Source organism: Culex quinquefasciatus, chromosome 2 (genome assembly GCF_015732765.1).
Source record: "Culex quinquefasciatus strain JHB chromosome 2, VPISU_Cqui_1.0_pri_paternal, whole genome shotgun sequence".
In the NCBI taxonomy this organism is placed as follows: Eukaryota; Metazoa; Arthropoda; class Insecta; order Diptera; family Culicidae; genus Culex; species Culex quinquefasciatus.
The window spans coordinates 224923940-224949302 of NC_051862.1; the positions used below are offsets into that span (position 1 = coordinate 224923940).

The 25363-nt window shown below is 39.4% G+C and overlaps 3 protein-coding genes across 11 annotated transcripts; 1 reads left to right on the forward strand and 2 right to left on the reverse strand.

Moving 5' to 3' along the window:
* Positions 1 to 487: 487 nt before the first annotated feature.
* LOC6048337 (homeotic protein spalt-major) lies at positions 488 to 12667 on the reverse strand. 6 transcript variants are annotated; one of them, XM_038253502.1, is made up of 6 exons: positions 11620 to 12667; positions 7245 to 7250; positions 6353 to 7207; positions 4055 to 6279; positions 3834 to 3973; positions 488 to 2413 (listed from the first exon to the last, which is right to left on the reverse strand). In XM_038253502.1, the coding sequence occupies exons 3-6, from the start codon at positions 7177 to 7179 to the stop codon at positions 1949 to 1951; spliced, it is 3657 nt and encodes a 1218-aa protein (XP_038109430.1). In that variant the 5' UTR covers positions 7180 to 7207; positions 7245 to 7250; positions 11620 to 12667; the 3' UTR covers positions 488 to 1948. The 6 variants fall into 6 exon arrangements, 5 of the variants coding, with proteins under 5 accessions (XP_038109430.1, XP_038109428.1, XP_038109429.1 ...); XM_038253500.1 differs by lacking the exon at positions 7245 to 7250 and having other exon boundaries at positions 6353 to 7205; XM_038253501.1 differs by lacking the exon at positions 7245 to 7250 and having other exon boundaries at positions 6353 to 7231.
* An 8804-nt stretch (positions 12668 to 21471) lies between these two features.
* On the forward strand, positions 21472 to 23740 carry LOC6048336 (nicotinamide/nicotinic acid mononucleotide adenylyltransferase 1). 4 transcript variants are annotated; one of them, XM_038255007.1, is made up of 6 exons: positions 21472 to 21694; positions 21758 to 21981; positions 22040 to 22312; positions 22375 to 22529; positions 22660 to 23257; positions 23409 to 23740. In XM_038255007.1, exons 1-5 carry the CDS (start codon positions 21610 to 21612, stop codon positions 23228 to 23230), a joined length of 1308 nt encoding a protein of 435 aa, XP_038110935.1. In that variant the 5' UTR covers positions 21472 to 21609; the 3' UTR covers positions 23231 to 23257; positions 23409 to 23740. The 4 variants fall into 4 exon arrangements, with proteins under 4 accessions (XP_038110935.1, XP_038110936.1, XP_038110937.1 ...); XM_038255008.1 differs by having other exon boundaries at positions 22660 to 23251; XM_038255009.1 differs by having other exon boundaries at positions 22660 to 22996.
* On the reverse strand, positions 23727 to 25267 carry LOC6048333 (beta-1,4-galactosyltransferase 7). The gene is made up of 4 exons (XM_001865235.2): positions 24796 to 25267; positions 24453 to 24731; positions 24103 to 24394; positions 23727 to 24038 (listed from the first exon to the last, which is right to left on the reverse strand). The coding sequence occupies exons 1-4, from the start codon at positions 24893 to 24895 to the stop codon at positions 23795 to 23797; spliced, it is 915 nt and encodes a 304-aa protein (XP_001865270.1). The 5' UTR covers positions 24896 to 25267; the 3' UTR covers positions 23727 to 23794.
* Between the last annotated feature and the right edge of the window lie 96 nt (positions 25268 to 25363).

Genomic DNA, 25363 nt, shown 5'->3' on the forward strand with positions numbered 1-25363 from the left:
CTCTCTGGCTTGCTTACTCTGCCGCTGTTGTCCAATTAAATTTTCCTTGACCGATTCTTTCCGAAGTACGTATACCGCTCAAAATATGAGCACTAAACTAAATTTTGAATAAAAAATTGTGGCCAAAACGGCGGTGATGAATTAATGCATTTTGTAATTTAATAGGCATTAAATCATTAAAATTTCACTAAAATGAGGTCGCAGAACACGATTTATGTATTAAAAACAAGAAAAAAAAAGTGTTCCTGATAATCGAACTTCGGATAATCGAAACTTCGGATGATTGAGGCTTCGGATAATCGAGTCTGGACTATACAATTTAATTCAAATGGGGTTGGAATTCACCTGCAACGCAAGTTAAGAGTTTACATTATATTAGTTGTAAGACATGTCATCGAATCAATTAAAAGATTTGCCAACAAAACAAGTTTCAGGGGTTGAAAACCATTTCTTAGGTATGTTTCGGATAATTGAAAGACTTAAAGAATTTATCATTTCATAATGTCTCTTGGTTGTATATTGTTTTATCATTCCGTGTTTGCTGCTGTACAGAACTCTCAATAAAAACAGTTTCTTAAAATATAATATAAATACCTAAAATATAATTCCTAATAACATAAATTATCACAAAAATGTTGTTTAATTAGTTTTCATTTCTCTGGTATACATCCACAATTTGAGAAAGTTTAAAAAGATGTTAAATTTTGAACTAAATAAAAAACCTGTTGAACAAGAATATTCAAAGAGAATCCAAAAAAGTGATAAGAACAAAAGTTATTTACATTTTCTCCGAATCATTGCAACCATCTTAAACGACCATTTGGATGTGTCATTGTAACCTACAGAAGTGTTAATAAAATAATAATTCTTACTTTGATTTTTTCATTAATTTCTGCAAGCCGTCAACGCTTATTGAGTGCTATTACACATCTTTCTTTCCACTTAAAAGCTACAATTTGTATTTTCATTTCACTGATTATACACTTACAAATATTCCTTCATGTTTGTTTGTATAACTTACTTTAAATAATTATTTGATTTAGACTTTTATAAAGCATAATGTAATCTTTAAATGTTTTATTAATAGGTACATACATACAGTGACACACTCACATACAGTACTTTAAAAGAGCTTAAGAGCCCAATTGATAACTAATGTTTTTTTTTTATTTCTGTACAAAACAATTTTTCTATTCTTCAATCAAACTTTCAGTTGATTTTGATGTTCGGTCTTTTAGCTACCCTGCTCTTACGCCCTGGTGAGCGAATGTCCGTTTCCACCAGAGGCAATCAAACACGGGAGTTTACAGTCTCAGTTTGTTTGGATTCGATTTATGCTACATCATTGGTACATAGCGTCGCTTTGTAATATCGATTCGCAATTAACTTTCGTCTATATTAGCATTATTATCACACTAACTTTACAACGATTTTTGTTTGTTTGTATTCATCCAAATGTCTGCAGCCGCTCACGCCCCTTAACACAGTGCTTGTAAGATTGTGAAGTTTTATTTTGTTTTAATTTTGTTTGCTTTTGTGTTTACTGCCAGCTGAACAATCTGTATAAAGTTCTGTTGATATGTTACAATTTTTACAAAAATAGACGCTTTCATTTAAAAATACAAATTCGGTTTGCTTCATCAATAAAACGAAGATAGGGATTGTATCTGAGATCGCACATTTGATTACTTGTTCCTATTCCTGTCGAGAGCACAAGTCACATTCTGATTTTCTTTGTTTTATATATATTTATCATGAAACAACTGTTATGTCACCTATTAACTTTTTTCTTTCTTTAAATTTTGTGTCAAAGCAGAGCATTGAATGAGTCGGTTTTGTTTGGGTACAGTCTAACAAAATCTGCTCAATTTTGCTTGACCACTGATAAAGAAAAATCCTATTGAATCACTTTGCCGCTGGAATTTAAACGATTGCTCGAACAAGATTATCAACTTGCTGCGATATTCTCTGGCATCTCTTTCAGCTTTTGGCACCAATTTTTGATGTCGGCATCTTTGTTGATAAACTCCTGATAATTGTTGTTGGAGGTGTTTTCCGACGCATTCGAGTGCAGACTGTTGGAGCCATTTTCATCGATTGTAGATTCTCTCTCCTGTTTCACCAGAACCGCTGAAGTTCTGCCGGAACCGTCATAGCTGCCAGATTGGGAACGTTCCCGTTTCCGTCTCCCCGAAGAGGAGTAATCATCGGCCGAGGAGTCCATGGGCGCCGGCGAGTACGACTGTGAGAACCGGTTGCTGGTGGCCATGCTGTTCGGCCCACCACCAGCAGAACCAGCGTTACTGGAGTCCTGCGGCGGAGTCTGTGTGCGTGACTCATCCCCGGAATTGCCACCCGAGCTGCCAAACATATCACGGATCTTGTGTGTGAGCATGTGCTGCTTCATATTTCCCTGTAATTGAGCAAAACACAAAAAAAAGAAACTCAGCAATTATTTTTCTGTCCTACCGACGGCATCGCAATCTTCAATAAATTTGGTTTCAAACAAAGGAGGGAGGGGGAGAGGATTCGAAATGTTAGAAAGAAAGAGAGAGAGAGATGTAGTTAATGCGGATAACGCGTGATACAACGAATTAGATACTGTGCATGAAAAAGCAGCGACGCAATTATGTAATAAAAGACATTTAAGTGAGTTTTATAATTAGAACACTACAATTTTATCCAACGTGTCTTGGGCTTTTGTCGTAAGAACGTTATTGAGAGAGTGTGTGTGAGAAGGCAACACTAATGAATTTTGTGTGATTGTGTGCAATTGAAGGCATTTTTAGGTTTTTTTTTTTGTGAAGGCCAAATTAATATACAATATTGTTAATTGCGAATGAGTGTTTTGATTTAATCAATAAATTATGTATTTTTGGTAGTTTATCTGTGTCATCATTTTAAAAACTTTCTTACACGTAGAGAAAATAGTTCCCAATACCGTGAACAAGCGTTCATGAAAATGGGAACCACGAGCAAAGTGTTCAAACGTACGTTTTCAAAATCGTACCATGGGATTTGAACACTTTGTTCGAGGTTCCCTTTTTCATGAACGCTTGTTCACGATATTGGGAACTATTTTTTCCGTGTATGCTTCGGCTTTCAGAGATGTATGTGTAAGCGGGAAGAGCAAAGCATGGTGTGAGATGCAAGCACAGGGTATCGATATCAGATTAGTGAGGATAAATAAGGTTCTATTTTTAACAAATTACAGAAAATTTGGTATTGTACTCGTTTGATTCTATTCTTGCAGAGTATTTTGTTTCTTACTTTTCTTTTTTTCTTTTTTCAGTAAGAGTCGTTTGTGTCACACGGAATTCGATCTTTTGTTCCGTGTGGTTCTTTTTCATGTCTTATGGTTTGTTCTAAATATACCAATAAATGCATTTGGTTTTGAGAGATATCGCGCACCACTAACATTATGTTGTCTCTGGCGCATTTCTTGTGACCACAAAACACACATAATTGTTGAAGAAAATTAACTAATCTTTAGATCATCGATTTACTTTAACACACACAGGAGTAATAAATTATGATTATGATACTGATTTTCCGGTAAAAAGGACGAGCCATACAAAAAATACACTCAGTCAAAGGGCGTCTTTCAACTGCTTTCCACGCAACACAGGATTCAAGTGAGAGAGAGAGAGTGAGATCATGAGATTTTGAGCTGATAGAATTTTGTGCCATTACCGAAAACATAAAATGTATAAAACCATGGGGCAGGGAGAGTTGAATTTAGAATACAGGGGGTATTGGAACAGAAGGTAAACTATACAGATACGAGGGAAGTTCAATTTTAAACGGGGATAATCAATAGATTTTTTTTTTACCTTGGTAGAGAATCCTCGATCGCAAATTGTGCATTTGAATGGGCGCTCCTTCGTATGGCTTCGATAATGAATTTCGAGCGCGGAATTACATGCGAAAGTTTTAAAGCAAATATTACAAGTTGTTGTGTTTCCACGTACGCCTACAATTAATCAAATTTTCTGTAATAAAAATCTATGTTCTGAAAAAATATGCAAAGTCTACTCCTAAGGTGGCCACTTACCGAACAATCCAAACGGAGGCATGTTTGCTCCCGGTGGCACTATCGGAACATTGCCCAAAAAGGGCGGCCGATTGATGAACGGTGGAAACTGGGGCATTCCAAGGAACGGAGGTCCGTAAGGAAAAGCAGCTGCTGCGGCAGCGGCGACGGCGGCTCTACTCGCGGCTCCTGCTCCTATCTGTTCACCGCCGGATGTGGGTGGTGTGGACATGGGAGACCGGTTGGACATCACCGACGATACCGACCCGATCGGACTGGACGATCGTAACCTTTTGGCGTCCGTCGAGTTTGGGCTGGCCGAAGCCGTGTCACGGGTAAATTCCTCATTTGGCAACGATCGAACCGACAATCGTTGTAAGTTTACGGCACGCAAATCTTCCACCTGATTTTCAATTGCTGGTGACGTAAGTCCGGTTTTAACCTTAATTTTCTCATTCACAGGAACCTTGTGAGATTTTTCTTCCGCTGGCTCGTGCTCGTTTTCCTCGTCTGAATGTTCTAAATTGCGTTTGTTCTGATTGTGCTGCTGGGGAGGAAATTCATTCAACCGCACTCCAAACGGATTCAACCGCATATCGGGCCCTTCGTACTCTTTGATTTCAGCCGCCTTTATTTGATCCGGAGTAAGGTCCGTCATTTCTCCCGTATGCAATCGGATGTGCTGTTGCAGGACGAAAATGTTGGAGAATTTTTGGTGGCACACCGGGCACTGGTGGAGGGTCCTCATCGGAGGTTTTATCCTATGAACACTCATATGCGTTTTCAAATTGCCCTTGGTCGTAAACGATCGACCGCAAATTTTGCACCGAAATGGACGCTCACCGGTGTGAACTCGGTAATGCATTTGAAGTGCACTTCGGCAAGATAAAACTTTCTTACAAACCAAACACTGGTTGGGTTCCGTTGTTTTGCTATCGATATTATCGACAAGCTCTTGCAATTTCGATGTTTCTGACGAAATTTCAATAAAGTTTTCCCACGAGCTATCGTTGCTGTCTGGGCGAGGCAGATGTGCAGAGTAAAACGACGGATCCAACACCGTGTCTTGGTACAGTGACCCTGACGATGAGCTCGAAGGAGGTGATACCGAGGGTACCGTCGCAAGGTTTTCCACGGAGTTGTTCTTCAACTTTAAGGGAAATTCTTTTTCACTGGTGCTGTTGTTCAGAGTCGTATTATCCTCTTTGTCCTGTTCCATTTCTTCTTTCTCTTCTTCTCTTTGAACAACTTTCGAGGATTTGTCCGAAAGGTCCAACGACTCTTCCATCGGTTCCTGCTTTATTTGGGGTGGTTGCTCATGGATGATGATTTCCGGCGAGAGCCGCATCTCTGGTGTAGGTTCCCGTGGTGGTTCCGGTTTCCTCACTTGGGACAAATCAACCGGATTCCGAGCTGGCTCGTTCAGCGGATTCGTGAACATGTCCAGAGGAGGCCTCGGCAGGTAAAAGTCTGGGAAAAATCCCCTTGGCGGGAAACCTCGCGATTCCATGCCTGGAAACGGACCTGGTGGACCAGGGGGTGGGATTGAAGAAGGAGGTGGTGGTCCTTGCTGTTGCTGTTGTTGTTGTTGCTGCTGCTGCTGCTGCTGCTGCTGTTCTTTGAGAGCTTCCTGGGGAATCAACGGAGGAAAGTATTTGTCCAAGTGTTCCGGCACGGGATTTGGGTTCATCGGTATGTGCGGGTACTTGTCAGAGTGCCGCTGAAAGTGAACCTTTAGGTTGCCCTTGGTAGTGAAGCGACTCCCGCAAACATTGCACTTGTACGGTCTCTCGCCGGTGTGTGATCGGATGTGAATTTGTAACGAAGAGTCTGATCCGAAAATTTTGCCACAATACCGACATCGGTGCTTGAAAAGGGCTGCATCGTTTCGACCATTTGGAGATGATTTATCGTTTGCAAAGGCGAGCTCATCAAGCAGATTATTGGACAGAATGCCTTGCGAAGCTGAATTGAGCACTTCTTGGGCTTTCTTTTCCAGCATTGCAAGTGAATTTGGTTCACCCAGGATCGATGGCGCGTGATCCGTTATAATATTCGCGGCTAGTGACGAGAAATTCGAGTCTTGATATGGTAGAATTTCATCCTTTTCGCTCCTTCCACTATGTGAATAGATGGAAGTGGGAAGGCTTGAACTTGCACTGGCCGCCACCGTCGACGGAGGCAAACTGATCGAAGGTTCTGCAATTGGCCGTTTTTCAACGTACGGCTCAGAAACTTTTGGTTTCCTAATGAGGGTCAAAGGAAAAGAAACGGAAGCTATATGAATTTTGCTTTCGGAAACAGGATTTCTGCACTTACCTTAGTTCTTCTTCGGGAACGGGATGTATCACTGGTCGATTTTCCGCACTGGCAGCAGCTGCAACGGCCATTATATTCGCCATCTGATAGCTTTTACTGTAGGCATCCTCAATGCCCTCTTCCTCGACTTCTTCATCTTCTTCTAACCGTTCCTGCTTTCGCAAATCTTGAGGCTCATTTCTCTTACTAAGATTATTGTTATTGTTATGATGAAACACTAAACTATTACTACTATCGTTCGATGGTTCTTCCTTGGTAACCTGCTTCTTCACCAGTTGCGACTGCAGATGTTGTATGAGTTGAAACTGCAGAAACTGTTGCTGTTGCAGCGTGAAAAGTGCCGATTGCAGGATGGCTAAATTTTTCACAACTGTATCATTGTCCATGTTGTTGGCCAATGCATTTGCCGTGAATTGAGCGATCGCATTCTGAAAGGCTTGAATCGACATTTGTCCTGGCTGTGGGAAAAATGCAGCGGGATTGAACTCGTTCGGTAGCGTTGGAGAACCTCCAGCGGAGTTTTTCGTCGCTGCCAAAGCTGCCATCGCCACAGCCGCAGCATTAACCTCCGGTCGTTCATCTGACAAATTGCCGTGTGGCGTGGAGCTTCGATCGTTCTTGCTACCGTGGTCGTTTTCCATCTCATTTCGACCAACCCCGCTTCCGTTATCGTCGTTGTTTTCATCATCATCGCTCATATTTTCCTCATTTTGAACATTTTCACTGCGATCGTGCGGCAAATGATGTCGAACCGGAAGATGGTTATGGTGGTTATCGTTCAGATGCTCCTGCTTATTGCGATCTTTCTCTGCGATTTCTTCCGACATTTTTGCTAGTAAATTCACCGACGGTGCTGCGCTTGAATTATCCTGCTCGCAACTATCATTCTCCTTCATATCTGTGTGTTGTAAAAAAAGACAAAAAACTGATTTTAGATTTGTTTCATATTTTTAATAAAATATGATTTAAAAAATAGCGCAACCTCAGTGTTGTGAATATAGGAAAAAATATTTATTATCAACTCATTTGCAATTTATGTTCCCTTTCCCATCTTGACAGCACCCCGGTGAAGAGTGCTTGTGGTCACTGATCTTCCTGCACACCTTATACACCCAACAACACTTTAAGAAGAGCAGCAAGAACATACTCTGCATTTATAGGTTGCATCTTTTCTCGCCTCACGCTCAGATTTCAAGCCCCCGAGAAATGCAAGGCCGGCTCGCGTCGCCATGCTAAAAACTCCTTTATCTTTTTGGCTTGGCTCGCCGGACGGGCACTTTGGCTTCAAATCAGAGTGTGTTCGACGACGCTGGCTGCCATTATATGATCGAAGTGCGCACCCTGTCAAGAGGAGGAGAATTATAAACCAGCAAATCGGGATACAACTGGCGCACAATGACTTGTATGGGAATTAGTGATCGTAATAGTGTAACCTAAATTGCTGTTTTTTTCACAGGCGGAAATTATAAACATTGACATATTAATATTTTTCGTCAATTTGAACAAAATAATCATGTCCCAACAAGAAGAGCAATCAATAGCTCTTGCCTGATTAAGGACTTTTAAAAGAGAAAGTTCTCTTTTTATTTAGTATCTATGAAATATAATTTTAGAAAAATGGATGCGTTTTAACAAAATTACTTTATGCAATTCAAACAATGACATAGTTCTGCGTTGTAATTTTTTTTCATCATTTCCATCGTTGATCGGTTCAAAATTTATCCTGAAAGACAAACCACTAGATTGGTCGGCCAATGTGTGACCCGGTGCGGTTTGCCTCACCTACCTTTACCAACGGGTCGGGCCGTGAATGCATGCATGCATGCATATAACGATAGGTAAAGGTGGTTTGCCCGCGATATGAGTGTGGTGTTCATGCACGAGAAAAACTGGTTTTTCTCCAAGTGATGACGTGTATAAATTAACAGCATCTTTCAGAGACTTTGGCAGGCGCGCACGCAGTCAACGTTTGTCTTAGATTCGACATGCCCTGTGTGTGCCTGTGTGCTTGTGCTTGTGCCCGGCATGTGTGTTGTGGCCCTCTTTAAGCTTAAATTAAGGAAAGCTTGAATATCCCGACGATACGTGCGTGTCTATATAGGAAGACGAGCACGGTCTTCCGATGGAAGATGAAAGCAGAAAAAGCGACGGAGGATGATACAGGAACTGCAAAACTTGATCATATACGAACCGCTGTACCTTCAGTTGCATTTGCGAGGAGAGCTGGTCGATGATATTTTCGAAGAAACGCAAACTGGTAATTGCAGTCAGTGATTTCGTTCTGGAAAAAAAGGCTTGCAACTTGTCCTGGTCAGAATGTATGATAAGAGGACGGGCAAACCAAGCCAAAATGATGCCACAAGTAAGAAAACTCAACTCGACTGGAATGTCGAACGGCGATCGATGGTCACCGGATCGACGGCGGTGGCAGAGAGCAAAACTTAAAATCAAAATGGTTTCCAATTTTTCGGGCCAGTCATATTTCTCCTGCTGCACGCTTTACACATTCGTGTCTTGCGATTTCATATTTAAGACGAATAATGCTGAATTAGCTGATAATGGGTAAGACTGCGACGAATATTTTTCGGTTATTTTACCTTGTCATTTGAGCGACGGTGAATTAACCTCATTCAAATTGATATAATTATGCATTCATTTGCTGACTCCCGTTGACATTTACAGCCACTTTTCGCGACAGTGAGTGATGTGCTATGCGCCTCACTTGAACTACTATTTGCAACACACGAAATTTATGCAAACAATTCATCGCAAAAAGGAGGTAATTTTGAACCGAGCAGTAAAATGTTGCGTCGTAACAAAAATTTGCTAATTGGACACCAATAACATAACCATTAAGAGTTGTTATGAGTATACATACATTAAAAAAATCAAAATTGGTGATTAATGTGTAAAATTTATTTGTTATTTTGAAGGTTATTGTAAACATATTTGCTAGAGTTTTCATCATTCATATCCCATCGAATTTGTTCTGTAAAAGCTGTAAAGTTCACACAAGCAGTAATTGCAAAACAATATGCAAAAAAAAATAAAAAAAATAATGGAAACATGTTAGCTAAATGCAAATCCTTGGTTTGAAATGAATTTGTTATGTAATATTACATCCAGAACTATGTACACGGAGAAAAAAGAGTTCCCAAAATCGTGAACAAGCGTTCATGAAAATGGGAACCACGAACAAAGTGTTCAAATGCCATGGTACGTTTTTCAAAATCGTTCGTGGTTCCCATTTTCATGAACGCTTGTTCACGATTTTGGGAACTCTTTTTTCTCCGTGTAGGCACTCGGTTTGTATAAAATGACATTTCTCACAATTTTGCTTTTGCATCCGATTTTACAATCGGATTTTTTTTACTGTGTAAAATGTTTTAAATCCTTTGTCATTTGATGAACGGTGCACATCAACCACTCAAACTGCGAGTTGTATCGAAATATGTTTTTTTAAAGAATTGCAACATAATTTTGCTGTGCTATTGTCACAATCAAATTGATCTAGGATTGGATTTGTAAATGAAACAATTTTGAAAGAAAAAGACAGCAACCTTCCCGTGTATCCTCAAATGCTCAAAACAATATTCTATAACTTTCTTGTTGCAAGAGACAAAATCTCATCTTGTCCCTTTAAACTGTCAATGAAGGAATGCACTATTATTTTGTTTATGTTCATTAAGTTCAAGCATAACCTGGCTCAAGAGTAAACAGGTCCAAAAGATGGTAAATTCAAATTTGTTTAATTTGGTTAACTGCCGTTCTACGCATAATTGTCCCATGTTCAAAAAAGTGCAACTGAGAAAAACGCGATTGAATTGTCCCGTGGTTTCCTATTCGCCCTATGTGTCCCTAATCACCCCAGTTAGCAGTTTATCATCCTTATTTGTGATTCTCTTGCTATACACCAGGTAAACAAGACATAATGCTTAGTAAAACTTATGATTCCGTGTAAGAAAATACTTGGTGGGACAATTATGCGTAGAACTTTAACGATGGGACAAACAGACTTGGTGTTGTTTTTAATGAGTTTGCGAACAAAGTACCAGAATTTATGTGTTTTTCTTAAAGTACACATCAAACTAAACTCAAAAATGTCATAAAGTCAAAATCGTCCAAAACTGACATTGGACAATTATGCGAAGAACGGCAGTTAATCACTTTGATGAATTTAAGAAGCCAAGCATTGCATACAATATTCAGCAACATATGTAGAATTGGAGGGCAGCGAATGACCAAGAAGGTTAAAGCTGCTAAAAATAAATTAATTAAAAACAACAGCGACATGTAGAATTGAAATAATTTAATAAACAAGAACTAAGATATTAATACAAGTCGAATTTATCCAATTTCAAAATACTAATGGAACATGTTGCTTTTTAACCTAATAACTTTAGTCCATAAAACAATATTAATAATTAGACGTAAATTTTTCATGATTACTTTGAATCTGAATTATTTTGAAAAAAGTAAAATAACCTATCAAGACTGGATTAATTCAAACTTGCGATATAAAATTTAAGTAACATATTTTCGAAAACACAAAAACTGTTTACAAAAGTATGACTAACGGCTCCTGCAACACGCAGATTAAAATTTATATCCTTGCGCTCAGAAACAGAGACCGTACAAAACCCGTTGCGCCGTCGCTTCTGCCTCAATAAAATATTATAAACGATCCAAATCAAATAAATCGATTAGATTGAAACCATCCTGGTGCTTGATCTGGGAAACTGCACCAGCGCTGGGCGGCGCGCGGGAGTTCGTCTAAAGAGTTGTTTGGCAGTAGAAATTTATTTACTCACGGTGCGTTATAAATGTAATTGATTGTTACTGATTTATATTGAAAACAGGCGCACGCTGCTGCACTGAAAGTGTGCAAGATGTGGCTGGCTGTTTAATCGAAATGCCTATTTTTGCCATATTTTTTTAAAAGTTTTTCTCTCTACTCAAAGCGGGGTGCCCTGAGGCAGCACACGTGTGTGGAAAACGACATCAATCGAAGGATTGATGGAGTTTCGCGAAGCGAAAAATGAGCCCCACCGCAGTGGGTTATAAGTTAATTTCTTGGAAATCAATAATAATCGTTTGATTTACATCAATCAGGGATGTTAAATTGATCGTTTGAATAAATCTTATTTCGAAAACTATCGACACTTTTATTGAGAGAATCATGCATGTGCGATGAGCCGACGGCATATCGTCTTCATCTTGTTTACATTTTTTTGAGCTAACAGAAATGATGCAGAAACAATATTCACCTTCATCAGCTTGGGATTTATCGTTCACTCTAGAGTATCCAACAGAGTCGACTTGAATCATTGCTCAACACTGTCCTTTGGATGTTTTCACTAGCACGATTTGTTGCTTCTCAACAGTGCAGCACTTGTTTTGTCATTTTCAAAATTTGCACGTTAAACTTATGTTTTCTGTTTGTTTTTCCTTTAAATCTTATTGCACAATTTTGTTTTTTTTTTCACGTTGATCAGTTCATGATTTTTAACACACTGCACACAATTTCCCAGCGTTGAAGAGCCGATCGTGGCCAACTCTCCAGGGGTTTAGGTAATTCCGGGAGAGATATATCACACTAATCAGTTTGACGGCTAGTTGCAAACTATTTCCACGGCCGGGGTGTGTGTGTTCCACAAGTCCACGCGAGGTAAATAAATGCGTTGGCTATTTTGTTTGATGAGAAATTTCACTGGACGACCTGCGGCTGCGGTTTTCGACGACCAACCACATCATTCAACAATCAGCGCGCTACTACTGATTGAAACTATATGCTAAACGAGCCATTCGGTCGATAAGTCAAAATCGATCGCGTCTCAGACACACAGAGAGATACAACAAACACATAGGGTGGTGATGGTGGGAAGAGGGTGGTGTTGCTGCTGCTCTGTGGGCAGGATGAGAGTGAGCAGGAGCGCGCGCGAGCATACACAACCGGGCGTGTATGATGGACGAGCCGATAAAAACACAAATAATTTTACACTTCACTCTGACACACACGCGGACCCGTCCCAGGTTCGAATCTCGGCCGAGAAAGCGTACTTCTCTTTAGTCTTTTTTTACTTCTTTCCTTTCTTTCTAGTCCGTGTCTGTGGGGGTATTGTTTTCCTTTCGTGACACAATCTCTCGTGTATCATACAGAAAAAAAACCGCTCTCCCACTGCAATTCAATACGAGAACTGCTCCTCCTGGCTTAGAGATCGCGTTTCCGTAAACTACAAAACATTACTAAACAAACTTCCACATAATATTGACAAAGGAACCAATTACTTGCACGACGATAGCGTTGAGACTGGTCTGCTGACTGCCAAACCAACACCAACCAGCTCTCGCGAGCGCTCGTCCGCTCGTCGTCATCTATCGGAATATGCTTTATCCCCACCACCACCCACTTTGGTGTACAGAGTCACCAACACAAACCCAGCTTCCCCTACCAGACTAATCCGAACACAACCATACGCGCAGCACACTTGTACACACAAGTGTAGCATAGACAAACGGACAGGCTATGCTGCATGCATGCATGTATTGTGCAGCCTTATGCGTTATGCTATCACCGAGTGAGGGGAAAATGCTCCGCTCGCACACACCATCAAACGCGGCATGCTGCGATTCTGATCGGAAAAACTCTAGCTCAGGCTGCTCAGGTCTGTCTGTCTGTCTGCGGCGTGGCTTTTCCCGCGGACGACCAGGGAAGACGCAACATACACGAATCATAATATTTATTGAAAAGCTCTCTTCTTTCGCCACTCGCCGCCCTATCTTTCATAAAGCATAAAGCAGAAATATAATCAAGGAACACACGGGTCGTCAAAAGATGGAGAAGGTGCGCGCACCAACACAGAGCAAAGAAAAGAAACCATATACTGCGACACCAGTGTGTGCGACAGCAGTGTGTCGGAGAGGAGAATATAAGGAAAAATATCATAAACAATTTATTATTATGACAGAGGTGGAGTTATTTTGATAATTTTGTTATATTATTAATAAGCGGTACACGAAAAAGAAGGAGGTGTTTATGGGCGCGGTGTTCTGAACCAGAGTTGGGTTTCGTTACAAGTATTCTAGTGTTGTGATATGCAAGTGACTTTTTACCGCGTGGTATTGGTTGAGAATAAGCATCCTAGTTGATGATGAATGTAAGCATGAGGTACGATTGTTTGAAGTATGTTGGATTGTCGTCTACACTTTGTTAATGCTGTGCAGATTAAATTATAGGTGTTCTCAAATATCCGTTTAACTACAGTACTATTATTATAAATTTTGATAAACTTAAAATTGTTTGCAGATAATCACATCAATCTAGTTTAGCGTAATGATTTAATAAATGAAACATTCATCAAATATTTATGATCAAGAAAATTAATTGTGTTTGTGTTATATGATAATCTGAATCAGTAGAAGAATAACTTATGTTGATTTTGTCTCACCAATATTTACATGGCCACTTTAAAGGCTTATTTACAGTTAGGGCTACGAAATTCACGATGTTTACTCTGAATTGTGAAGTAACGCTAAATGAGCTGAAATTTGATACAGAATGTGGATTATTTTTTGGTAATTCTTAGGCATTTTTGTATCGTGGCATTTTGTAGATAATGTAAAGCCAATGAAAATTTGTATATCAAGTTTTGCGTAATTATAACTCAGGACTCCGGCACCTAAATTCAACAAAACTTCGAGACAAGGCACAGAATGGTCAACCAAACAAAACGTGTTTGTTATCGTTTACATTGCGTGCTCTTGGTTTTGTTTAATCAAGGTCGGAACATCAAAAAGCGCTTTGTTTGTGTTTTTCAAAGAAAGCTGTGTTTGAAATGTGTAATTTAGTTGTTTTTGCCCCCAGCCCTCGACCTTGACCAGAGCCGAGGGACAAAACATTTAATAACATTTAATATTATAAACGATTCACAAAAAAACTAATTTTGTTGTTGTCTTATTTTGATTGTCGAGCTTAAGTATGACCCCTAAACTATTTTTAACTTATTTCGGATTTTTAGATTTAATGGCAGTGATGAAATATTGAGAAATCTTGGTAATTAAATAGTTCATTTAAATTTGACTAATGATGATGATGTTCATGATCCGGTTATCCGATGTCTCATGCAAGCCTTCTCATACGAACTTCGGAAAATGGAGGCTTTGAATGTTACAACATGTTTGTGTAGTGAGGTTTTTTTTTGTATCGTGACATTTCGTGGATAGTGTAAGGTGTAAGGCCATTGAAATTTTAGTTTCAAGTATTGTCAGTCATAATTTTCCCGAAAGATAACAGTATAAAAAACATCCCAAAAATTTAAATTTTCATTGATAAAATGTGTAGGGACCACTCAGAGGCCACTAATATTTGTAAAATTTTAAAAATACCTAATACTGCAGTTCAAAATAATATTTAATATGGAATAAATGGACCGGTCGTTTTACCAGTTCCCTGCATTTTAGTCGAATTTTCTTCATATTTATTCGCAGTTTAATACTTTTTAGAGTCGTTTGGTTTAACACAGTTTGTTTTTCAATGAAACTACAAGACACTCTTTCACTCCAACTTTAGGATCAGAGATTTCCGATCTTTAAATTTTATTGATATTTAAAAAAAAATAAAAGGAACAAAAATAATACAAGTTTCAAAATTTGTAGAAACAAAGTGTTTTAAAATGTATTTTGCCCCAGTCCAATTGTTTTGCAATCATCAGTTTTCAAAATATAAGTATAGAAGAAAAAAAATCGAAAAGAAAAATCTTTCTGCGGTTCTGTACATTGGATTAACACAAAAATTCAAAATATGTTCAAACAAACCCAGGTTTTCAAATCATTTTATGTAAAATCGACTTTTGTTTTTATTAAAATTTTGAAGTTGTGCCTAAACTTATTTTTATTAGGTTCTATTTGGTGCTGAAAGCTGGTTAGTATCGAGTCAGCTTTCATAACTAGAGTTTAGAGCTTTGCAATTATAGAGAATGTTAAAAAAATATTGTTGCATCTTATTTTCATTTTAGATTGTTATGGACACAAAACATTTAAAATAAAAAAAATGAACCAACTGGTAATTGACTAAATAATTGAGAAAAAATAAGAACACGATTAAAAATATCGATATTGAACTGAGACAATTCCTTCACATTCATATATAATTCAATTATGTTCTATTTGGGTTCGGCTATCATGCCTGCCTGTTTTACAAACAAAAATTTAACACATTGTTTTATTTCACGAACGGTACAGAGCAGACAAAAACCAAATGATTGCCACACATTTTATCCCGCTTGGCTCGTTCACCAATTCATCAACATCATTATAATCATCTCGTCAACAGGCTGAATCTCGCACAGACCTGATGGGATTAATCTGCTTTTTCTCTTTTTAACGAGCAATAATAAATCAGTCATTTAATAAATCAGAACCGCGTCACTCAAAACGAAAAAGAATTGGACTGGGCATTAAAAATTTGAGATATATGAGGAATTCACTGGCGACTCACTAGTATCGCCTCACAGCAGGACACAACACTCACTCTCATCCATGGCCAGGCGGACCGATCAGTGAGCCACCCACAGCCTCCATGTCACATGTACATATGTACCCCTCCCATCGTCATCGTTTTCTATGGCGAGAGAGACCTGTTGATCCTGCGCGCCCAATGGCGACGGCGACCATAACTCTCCCATCGCGCTCGAACGTATCGGATTTTGACGTGTGAATAAAATGAAAAATTAAAATTTACCCCACTCATCTTGATCTTGATCGCCGGGGTCTTATCCATCCATCTCTCGTGATGCTCTCGTTTTATTGGGTTATTTATGTCGCGCTTTGACTTGGCTTCGTTGCGTGGCACATATGAGTAATTTAATATAATACGCAAGCACAACCAAAATGTGACAGATTTAACGACATTCAAAGATTATAACAGCTTGTCTGCTCTCGGCTCAGGGACTGAAGCCGTCGAAACGGTCAAGAACTGGTGCCGAAGCGACAGGAAATAAAATGTTCGTTATTGCGGTCGCGTTTCTTTTGTTTTTTTTTTTTGTCTTTCTGATAAATGAATCTACATCTATTTATCTCTACAGTATGATGACACGGGTTATGAATAAAATGGCTAATTTTAAGGAGCACGATAACCACTTTTTTCATATTTTTATAAGTTCATGCTTATAAACATTTAATTACAGAACATATCAGGATTTAAGCAAAATTTAAATAAATTGATCTTCAGCGTACCTTGGTCCCCGATGCCTTTGGCGAAATAAAAAAAGGGGGCCCTAGCAAGCATGTCATTATTATATTTTACTACCTATTTTAAAGCACACAGGCACGATGTCCTGACATGATATTGCTGCAATAGCTACGTTTTCGCAAATCGGGCTTTCATTGTATTTTTTGTTTTGGATGAAACTGTGTCGAACGATAACTTTTGTCTGAATAATCAATTTAGCATCATTGGTTTCTCCATACAAATTTGAGGGCTGTCGGTAGAAAGTGCTATGCAAATATTCAAAAATCTGTATATTGAGAAAGCTTTTCCTGATTGATTTGATGTCTTCAGGAAAGTTGTAGATTATGATTAGTACTATTCGGAAAAAATCGTAAACTGAAAAAACACTTTAAAAATTATTTTTTAATTAAAGTAACTATTGACAGAATCTATTCCCATTGGATTTTTTTTTATCATTTTTTAATAAGTTCTTGTGGACAAAGAGTGTAGGTGTAGGGGGTGTAGGGGTAAGCGTGGTTGCCTCTCACCCAGTCGGCCTGGGTTCGATCCCAGAAGGTCCCGGTGGCAAATTTTGAGACGAGATTTGTCTGATCACGCCTTCCGTCGGATGGGGAAGTAAATGTTGGCCCCGGTCTAACCTAGAGGTGTTAGGTCGTTAGCTCAGTCCAGGTGTAGGAGTCGTCTCCCTGGGTCCTGCCTCGGTGGATTCGCTGGTAGGCAGTTGGACTCACAATCCAAAGGTCGTCAGTAAGAATCCCGGGGTGGATGGAAGTTTAGGTGTAAAAAGAGGTTTGCAATTGCCTCAACAATCAAGCCTTCGGACACCTAGTTTCGAGTAGGAATCTCGCAATCGAGAACGCCAAGGCAAAGCTGTAGAGCGAATAATTTGATTTTTGATTTTTGGACAAAGAGTGCGTTTAGCTTTTCGCCAAGTTAGGCCGTTGCAAATATATTCCAAAGTTCAAAATTGGTTCAGAAAATCAAGAACGAAAAAAAATTGTTTTATTCAAAATTTAAAAAAAAATGTCAATAGAAATATAAGTGTAATCAACAGGAAACAATCTGAATCGAATCGAATCGAATCGAACACAAGCGCAGCCAGTCCGAAGAAAGCATCCTGGAAGAACTTGCGGTTAGATTACGCCTCAAGTCCTTTCTTGTCAATATTAATAATTGCAGTACATCCGAGTAACCCCAAAAATGTACAGCAAAAATTAAAGCGGCCAGGCCTACTGCGTTGCATTAACCGCAGAGACAGATTCGGTGAACGGATCACATTTCAAAAAATCAACAGGGGAGGAAGGATGCGTGAACATACCGTACCAAACGCTCCGAGTCAGTTAGGTGTGGTGTGTAAGTGTAAATTGGCAAATAATTATATTTTTAGGAGGGAGTTGGAATTGGGCAATTGAAGTTGGGGAAAATGGAAATTGGGAAAGGGATAATGGGGAAGGGATAGAAGGGTTATTTAATAATATCATAATATAGGGGAATATAATAATTTAACAACTTATGATGGAAATCTCTCACCAAGAAACAGCAAATCTTTAACATAAAGCTCAAATCTTCAAAAGACGCCGCGAGGTGGTATCCCGATCGTCAGATTCCAGGTTCTTCTCAGGAGACAGGCCGATCGTTTGACGTGAACACTTTCACTTTTGCACTGAGTCTGTCCGCTCCCAACCAATATTTCCCCATGGTTCGGTGGTTCTAACAAAGAAGTTGCACTTATGGCCTGTTTTGAAAACTATACAAAATCTTATCACAAGAAAATGTGACCTTTAGCAAACTAATTGAAAAACGACAACTTTTAAATTCTCTAGAAGCATTTCGAACCGTCAAAAATCGTGCTGCGATTTTTCCTCCAACCGTTCGCGCGCGCGGCTTACTGCGATCTCTAATCAACACGAAACAATCTGAAATGCATTTTTTTAGCATTGAAAGCATATTTAGGATTGTTATTAAATTCAAGTGTTGTTTAAATAAAAAAATGTTCCGTCAATACTTAGATAGCACGGTGTATTTTATCGAGACCTTAATGATAAAAAAATTCGGAATGTCTGAACATTTGCGGGGTCCACCGAAATATTTCGTCGGGGGGTCTAGATCAACCTTTTTGTTTTTTGAAGATTATTTTTAGATTTTATGGGATATTTCTTCAAAAAAGTCACAGAAAATCGGTGCACTCATGTTGATATCACTCAAATTTCTTATGAATATATTTTGAGAACTCTAACTAGCTATATTTGACCTCCACTAAAACAATTCGAGCCAAATTTACCAGATTTCTAGCTTTCTTTGAAATTACCCCAGAATCCAAGCTGGAAACCCCGATACGACCGAAAATAAATCTTTTCTTTGTACAATTTATTATGAATAAATAGCAACACATTGCCCATAAGAATTTGAGCAATAAACAAAGCAAAACATGGATTATTTAATTAATAAGCTGTTCATTACCCAATAGGTTCCGAAAAATATTTTTTTAATCCTCTGCCACATTACACCATAACATTTAAAAACATTTTAGATTCAATCACATTGTAGAGAACAGTTTTCGGAACAAATTCCATAAAAAAGTATCAGTTTTGGTTCAATATTTTCAGAGAAATGCCCAATTTCCTTAAATAAATTAGTATTTTGTATTTGTATTTCATTTTTAAAAAATATACCGAAGGTACAACCTTTTTTGTACACATTGACTTAAATGATAAGGACCTTATGTTTCAGTAAAACTAAAAACTAACAACTAAATTAAAAACAATAACGAAATAAATTCAAAAAAAAAATTTGGTTGATACGACAAATTACTTGTTTGAATAGAATTCAGTAATAAATTTAAGACTGATTATAAGCTGTGTATGTAGTTATTAAAAACAAGGCATTGCTTAACGTGAAGACTTCCATCATTGTCATGATTTTTCCATCAAATATATAAATTTTGCGGCGCTTTCAATATTTTGGCAAAATTCCTTCAACCAGTTGTTTAGAATAGTGCCCTACACATGCTGATTCCTTTTGGTAACGAATATCCCATTCCTTGTTAAGTTATGGAAATCGTCATTAATCAATGATTGCCAACTAGGACGTCAATGACTGTGCCACAAAATCATATAAATTTTAAAGCACAATTGATTTAGTTTAAAAATTCCTTCAGTGGCTTCAAGAAGGCAACAACCGGCACATGCTGATTCCTTTTGGTGCTGAAATTCGTTAAATTGGATTTAAAACACAATTTTTTATAGTAATGATTAATTTTCTTCGAAAACGGCAACGGCTTCACCTTAATCAAAAACCAAAACAAAACTCATATTGATTTTTTTAAATGGTCTTTACACCTACGCTTGAATTCACTAAATGAAGTTATAGATTTTAAACTATACGGCAAATTATTCCACAAACGTGCACCTCGAACTGCGAATGAATTTCCCATAAAGTTAGTGTGGTGAACTGGTATTATAATATAAAAACGGAATCGACGTAACACCTTATAATGTGGCCCTCTTAAACCTTGCGGTTTCGTCAACGGATTCACAGGCGTGTATCGTTCTTTTTGCGACAAGACTCCGCCTCCCGGGTCTCCTAAGTGTGAAGGTATGGCACGGGGAGAGGGCACCGAATACCTATATTAACACTTAGAATTTTTGCGTCTGCCCGGTGACCTCTGGATTGTGAGTCCAGTGCGCGGTCCGATTGATCCACACAGGCCGACATTATAAACTGCGGTTTCGTCAACGGATTCACAGGCGTGTATCGTTCTTTTTGCGACAAGACTCCGCCTCCCGGGTCTCCTAAGTGTGAAGGTATGGCACGGGGAGAGGGCACCGAATACCTATATTAACACTTAGAATTTTTGCGTCTGCCCGGTGACCTCTGGATTGTGAGTCCAGTGCGCGGTCCGATTGATCCACACAGGCCGACATTATAATATTATTTGTGCGGTTTGAACGACTGAACACTAAACTTTCGAAAAGATATTGCGGCTCTTTGAAATTTATAAGTTTGAATAAAAATAACAATAATTGAAACTGATAGAACTAGCTCAATGACAAATCAAAAATTCACCTTTGAAATTGTGAAACAACTCAAAAAATATTTATTTGCAATTCCGTCGTGAAACTACATACTTTTCTTGTCATTCTCAAGCGACGAAACGGCTCCTTTCATCTACTGAAAATGAATGGAAAACTTTTCAGCTCTGAAATTCTCAGCACTGTAGTGAATGAGTGCGACAGAGAGAAGAGAGAGAGAGACCGAAAGTACCGAGAGTACCGAAAAGTAAAATTTTTCTATATTTTTATGTTTCGAACGGTGAATTTACTTTACACATGAATGTTTGACATATATAATAAAATTCGAAAAGTGGTTTTTGGAACCGTAAAAAAAATGGTTAACACGTGGCAAAATTTGATTTCTTCAGCACCCGTCGTATTTATTTAATTCGGTAAATCTCGTTGGATAAATGTACGACTCGTGCTGAAAAATCTTCTTTTTGCAACTTGTTGCATAAACCACCGATAATAAAAATGTGATGAGAAAGGTTTTATTTCCCTTAAGTTATTTCCACTGAGAAATATAACGTCCCGATCGGCCGTCGCAGCCAGATTTTATCCAACTATCAGACTAATCAGGGCGTTGCATTTCTCAGAGGGTTGTTTGATTATAGCGCAACGCACTGAACGGAAACGCCTTTAATTATGCACACAAAAAACTGTTATACCAAAAAGCTCACCCCCTGTTTCTCGCTCTCGTGCTTAGTGTTGGTGTTATACGCTTTCAAACACTTTTGTTACAGATTTAATTCGGTGAGCTTTCATATAAGCCTGACACGAAGTGAACCATACAAATGTTTCTTACATACTTCGCACAAACTCGTAGACGATTTGGCAACCCTGCTTGTCAAGGACGTCATGCATGAAAAGGATGATTCAAAACAAAATTTTCAAATATTGATGTAGCAAAGTTGGTATTTTTCAAGTAAAATCTCCCGATTCCTGTGAATTCCAGTATTCAACAGTAAGCCACCCAGATGAGGATGACGGCGCCGACAAAAATTATGCTAATTGCATGCGGGTCGTTCAATCCGTGCACCCCGATGCATTTCCGGATGTTTGGTAACAAAATCGCTGAAAATGTCTCTAAAATTGCTTCAACTTACCAGAATCGTTTGCTTCCAGAAATCGCTCGGGACCATTTTAACCAGATGGGAACGGCAGAGGTTGTCGGTGGCATTGTTTCCCCGGTGCACGACTCGTACGGCAAGAAGGGGCTGGTGTCCGCTAGCCACCGGTGCACCATGATTAAAATTGGCCTGCAGTCCTCGGACTGGGTCCGGCTCTCCGACTGGGAAACGCAGCAGGAAGAGTGGACAAGAACCAGGCTGACGCTTCAGTATCATCAGGTAAAAGATAGGGGGAAGAGGGAACTTGCGAGTTTTATTTTGAGTTTGCTTTTTTTAGAACTACATCAACTCGGTCCTGAAGGATTCCAACAGCATCAACGATCAGCAGATTCCTTCCTGGTTGCCAGAGGGATTGAACAAAATGACCGGGCACGTCCAGCTGAAGCTGCTGTGCGGGGCTGACCTTTTGGAGTCGTTTGCGACGCCAGGTTTGTGGAAGGACGAAGACATCGAAGCCATCATCGGTCAGCACGGTTTGGTGGTGATCTCGCGAGCCGGATCCAACCCTGAGCAGTTTATATTCAACTCGGATTTGCTCAGCAGATACAGAGTAAGGAAGGCGTGGTACGGGTTAGCTAGTTCGGATGATTAGTAATACTTGATGTCTTTCAGCGAAACATAACTATTGTGACAAACTGGGTGACAAATGATGTGAGCTCGACCCTTGTTCGTCGTTTGCTGGGCAGAGGACTGTCGGTAAAATATTTACTGGACGACTATGTTACAGAGTACATCAAGAAGCACCTCCTGTACGGCTCGAGTGCAACGTAAGTATTTTTTTTTTCTAACGCCACAGATTTCAATTTCATCTGGTCTTGCCAAGGAATGAGAAGTGAAACAACTACCCCATTCAATTTAACATCTCATTTTCACATGTCTGTGCCTTGATCACTACAGTAAGTTCAATTTAACCCCAAATACTGGCGTGGAAGTTATGAGTATTTCACCAGTTTCACCTGTAAATGATAACGAAGATTACATTGAGTGTCAAAACCAGCTGAACACGCTCAACTCCGAATCCATGGATGAAACGGATTTTCCGCGCAACGCATTGAACCGTGTTTTTTGCTGTGGCACCGAAAACGATGCCAAGAATTCGGCCAAAAACATGCGCGGATTTTTGTCTGCTCCGGGCGGAGCAGTTCAGATTATCACCACAAAGGCAACGACAGCAGCATCCGTTACGCCCGATTCCGCGATCGATACGGTTTCATATCGCACAGCAGACGAAAAGGTGGGTGAAGAGGTGGAAAAGAAATCGCTTGCACAAAACAATCGCACCAGCACACCAACAGTCACAAAGCCGGCGTCGGAAGTCTGTTCCGACGCGGCTCCGGCAGCTAGTCCCGCTTCGAAGGAAGAATCCACGGGAAGGGTCAGCCCAGCGAAAAGCTACGACGATATGATCAAGTTTGTTTTCACAGAGCACGGCATCAAGGTTATAAGTGATCGGGAGTACGTCGTTTAGGGCGCAACCACATTTTAGCTTGTGAGGGTAATTTGCTTTCGTTGAACCCTGTCCAAAATGCATGCCCATCTATCGAAATGCACGCCTTTTTCTAGTAGATTTCTTACTTCTATTTCTATGAAATGTTTCAGTTTCAATCAATCTAACTGAATGTCTATCCCTTTCTCTATAAAACCAGGTTGTCCCCAAAAAGTTGAAACTTTCGGCGGTTCCAGTGTAATTTCCGCAGCTGTAACATTGGTAGAACAACTTTATTGAGAATATTTAACTAAAATTTCTTCAGTTAATCTCTTAGTTTTAGCACTGTTTTTTGATTTATTTTTATCCTATTTATTACAACGATTTAATTAAGTTTGCTCAAGTGTTGTTATTTTTTAATCTGAACAATTTATAATTGTTACTTACTGAAAAGATTATCGCTTTCTATCAATTAAGTCAAACAAACACAAAAAAGTTTATGGTAGCGCCAGGCGAGTTTGCTAAATAAAACTCTTGATTAGTTTGAAACGAGATTTATTGGACTATCGTGTTTTGAAGAACAATCCTATGGCAAAGTGGTGCAAATCAGACCTTCTTTTTGCTGTCCGTCTTCATATCACATTCACACCAAGGAGTTTGCGTTTTATTGCACTCTAAGTCTATGTTTAACACAGTCACTGGCACGGTGTCCACTGTAAGTTCCTTCCGGTCTACGATCGTGTACCGGATTGTGTTCAGGCCGGTTTCGCGGTCTCGCCTTCTCGTGACTTCACGCTGGTTGTAGCACTTTGTCGTGTCCCGTCTCCGGTGCAGGCGATCGTGAATGTGTCTGAAAGGGGGTTAAATTAGAGGTTATTTCTTGAACTGACTTTGGACGTCGTGTTGTCACCGACAGAAAAGTGTTCTCGGGGCCGGTTGTAATGTTCCGTGGTCGAAACACTTCCAGACCCGCTTCCTTTATTCGTACGTAAAATTCGTCATCCTCAAGACCCCAGCCCCAGTACCGGTTGGACATTCCGTTGAGCTGCTGATAGTGCTCGACCTTTAGCAGCAAAATGCCACCGATGAATGTCGCGTAATGGTACTTGGGATGAAACTCTGGACCGGAAATGTGGAGAGGACCTTCGCCCGGGTACTCGTACTTTAAATTATCATTCAGTGGAAGCAAGTCCACATCGTGCATTCCTAAAATTAAACTCGCAATTTTATAATTTGCCGAAATCTTTCAATCAGCTCCTCTTACCTATGTAGTCGAACTGGTCCTTCACCTGCAGAAAACCGGCATTTATCAGGGATGCCCTGTTGAACCGAAACCGGTCGTGCTGGTTGAGGACAAAGATGTGAAACGGAACCTGTTGTTTGTCCAGGAACGCCGAAATGTGCGGAACAAAGCGCAGCAACTCGTCGAAGCGATCCCTAAACGGAACCAGAATGGCCAACTTTGGCTTATCGCTCGTGACCTCCCGGAAGCTGCTGTGAAACTTTTCGTGCTGAATGTCTCGATCCTCACACTTGCAAGTGTCTGCAAATAAAACCAAAAACAGTTTTGAGGCACACAACCAATAACCATCAGTTAAGCCTCAAACCTGTGGTTATTGGAAGACTCTGTATCATAAGAGTGACCCCCAAGAAGGCAAGTATAACGATACTCAAGAAACGAACATAAATAGATCTAATCACAAACATTTTACTGAAAGCAATGATTCCCACGCAACAATTATTTCATCCTTGTTGGATAACGCAACTGCACTTTACTGTTCCACTTATTACATAAACACCAAATTTTACACAACGTGCACTTTTTACTAGCATATCTGGTAACTTTACATGGACCGCGTTTCATTCACTAAATTTAAAGTCTTAATTAAGGTACAACATTCCATATTTTGAGTATATTCGGCATTCACTGGTGGCATTCGCTAATGCTGTACGGCAATGTCAATGATTCTGGAGCACGTTCGTCGGTCTCGTGCCCTAGCCAAGGGGGTCCAAATTTTAATTTTCAATGAGTAAATAACAAAATAAGTACAATCATTAGTATCAAAAGAACAATGTAATACAATGTTCAGTTAAATTTACATTGCCTTTGAAAACTACATTTTTAACTTAAAATAACTCATAACTTTCAGCAGGCCGCAACTGTGAACGCACTCC

Bases quoted from the DNA above. Each gene is read 5' to 3' on its own strand.
- LOC6048337 (XM_038253499.1), bottom strand. From the start codon at position 11,680: ATGATTCAAGTCGACTCTGTTGGATACTCTAGAGTGAACGATAAATCC. The intron at 7,251-11,619 runs GTGAATATTGTT...TACAACACACAG, and splicing joins TAAATCCCAAGCTGATGAAG to ATATGAAGGAGAATGATAGT. The intron at 3,974-4,054 runs GTAAGTGGCCAC...GATTAATTGTAG, and splicing joins GCCTCCGTTTGGATTGTTCG to GCGTACGTGGAAACACAACA.
- LOC6048336 (XM_038255007.1), top strand. From the start codon at position 21,610: ATGAGGATGACGGCGCCGACAAAAATTATGCTAATTGCATGCGGGTCG. The intron at 21,695-21,757 runs GTAACAAAATCG...GTTTGCTTCCAG, and splicing joins GATGCATTTCCGGATGTTTG to AAATCGCTCGGGACCATTTT. The intron at 22,313-22,374 runs GTAAGGAAGGCG...GATGTCTTTCAG, and splicing joins ATTTGCTCAGCAGATACAGA to CGAAACATAACTATTGTGAC.
- LOC6048333 (XM_001865235.2), bottom strand. From the start codon at position 24,895: ATGTTTGTGATTAGATCTATTTATGTTCGTTTCTTGAGTATCGTTATA. The intron at 24,732-24,795 runs GTTTGAGGCTTA...TTTTATTTGCAG, and splicing joins GAGTCTTCCAATAACCACAG to ACACTTGCAAGTGTGAGGAT. The intron at 24,039-24,102 runs GTCGGTGACAAC...ACCCCCTTTCAG, and splicing joins GGCCCCGAGAACACTTTTCT to ACACATTCACGATCGCCTGC.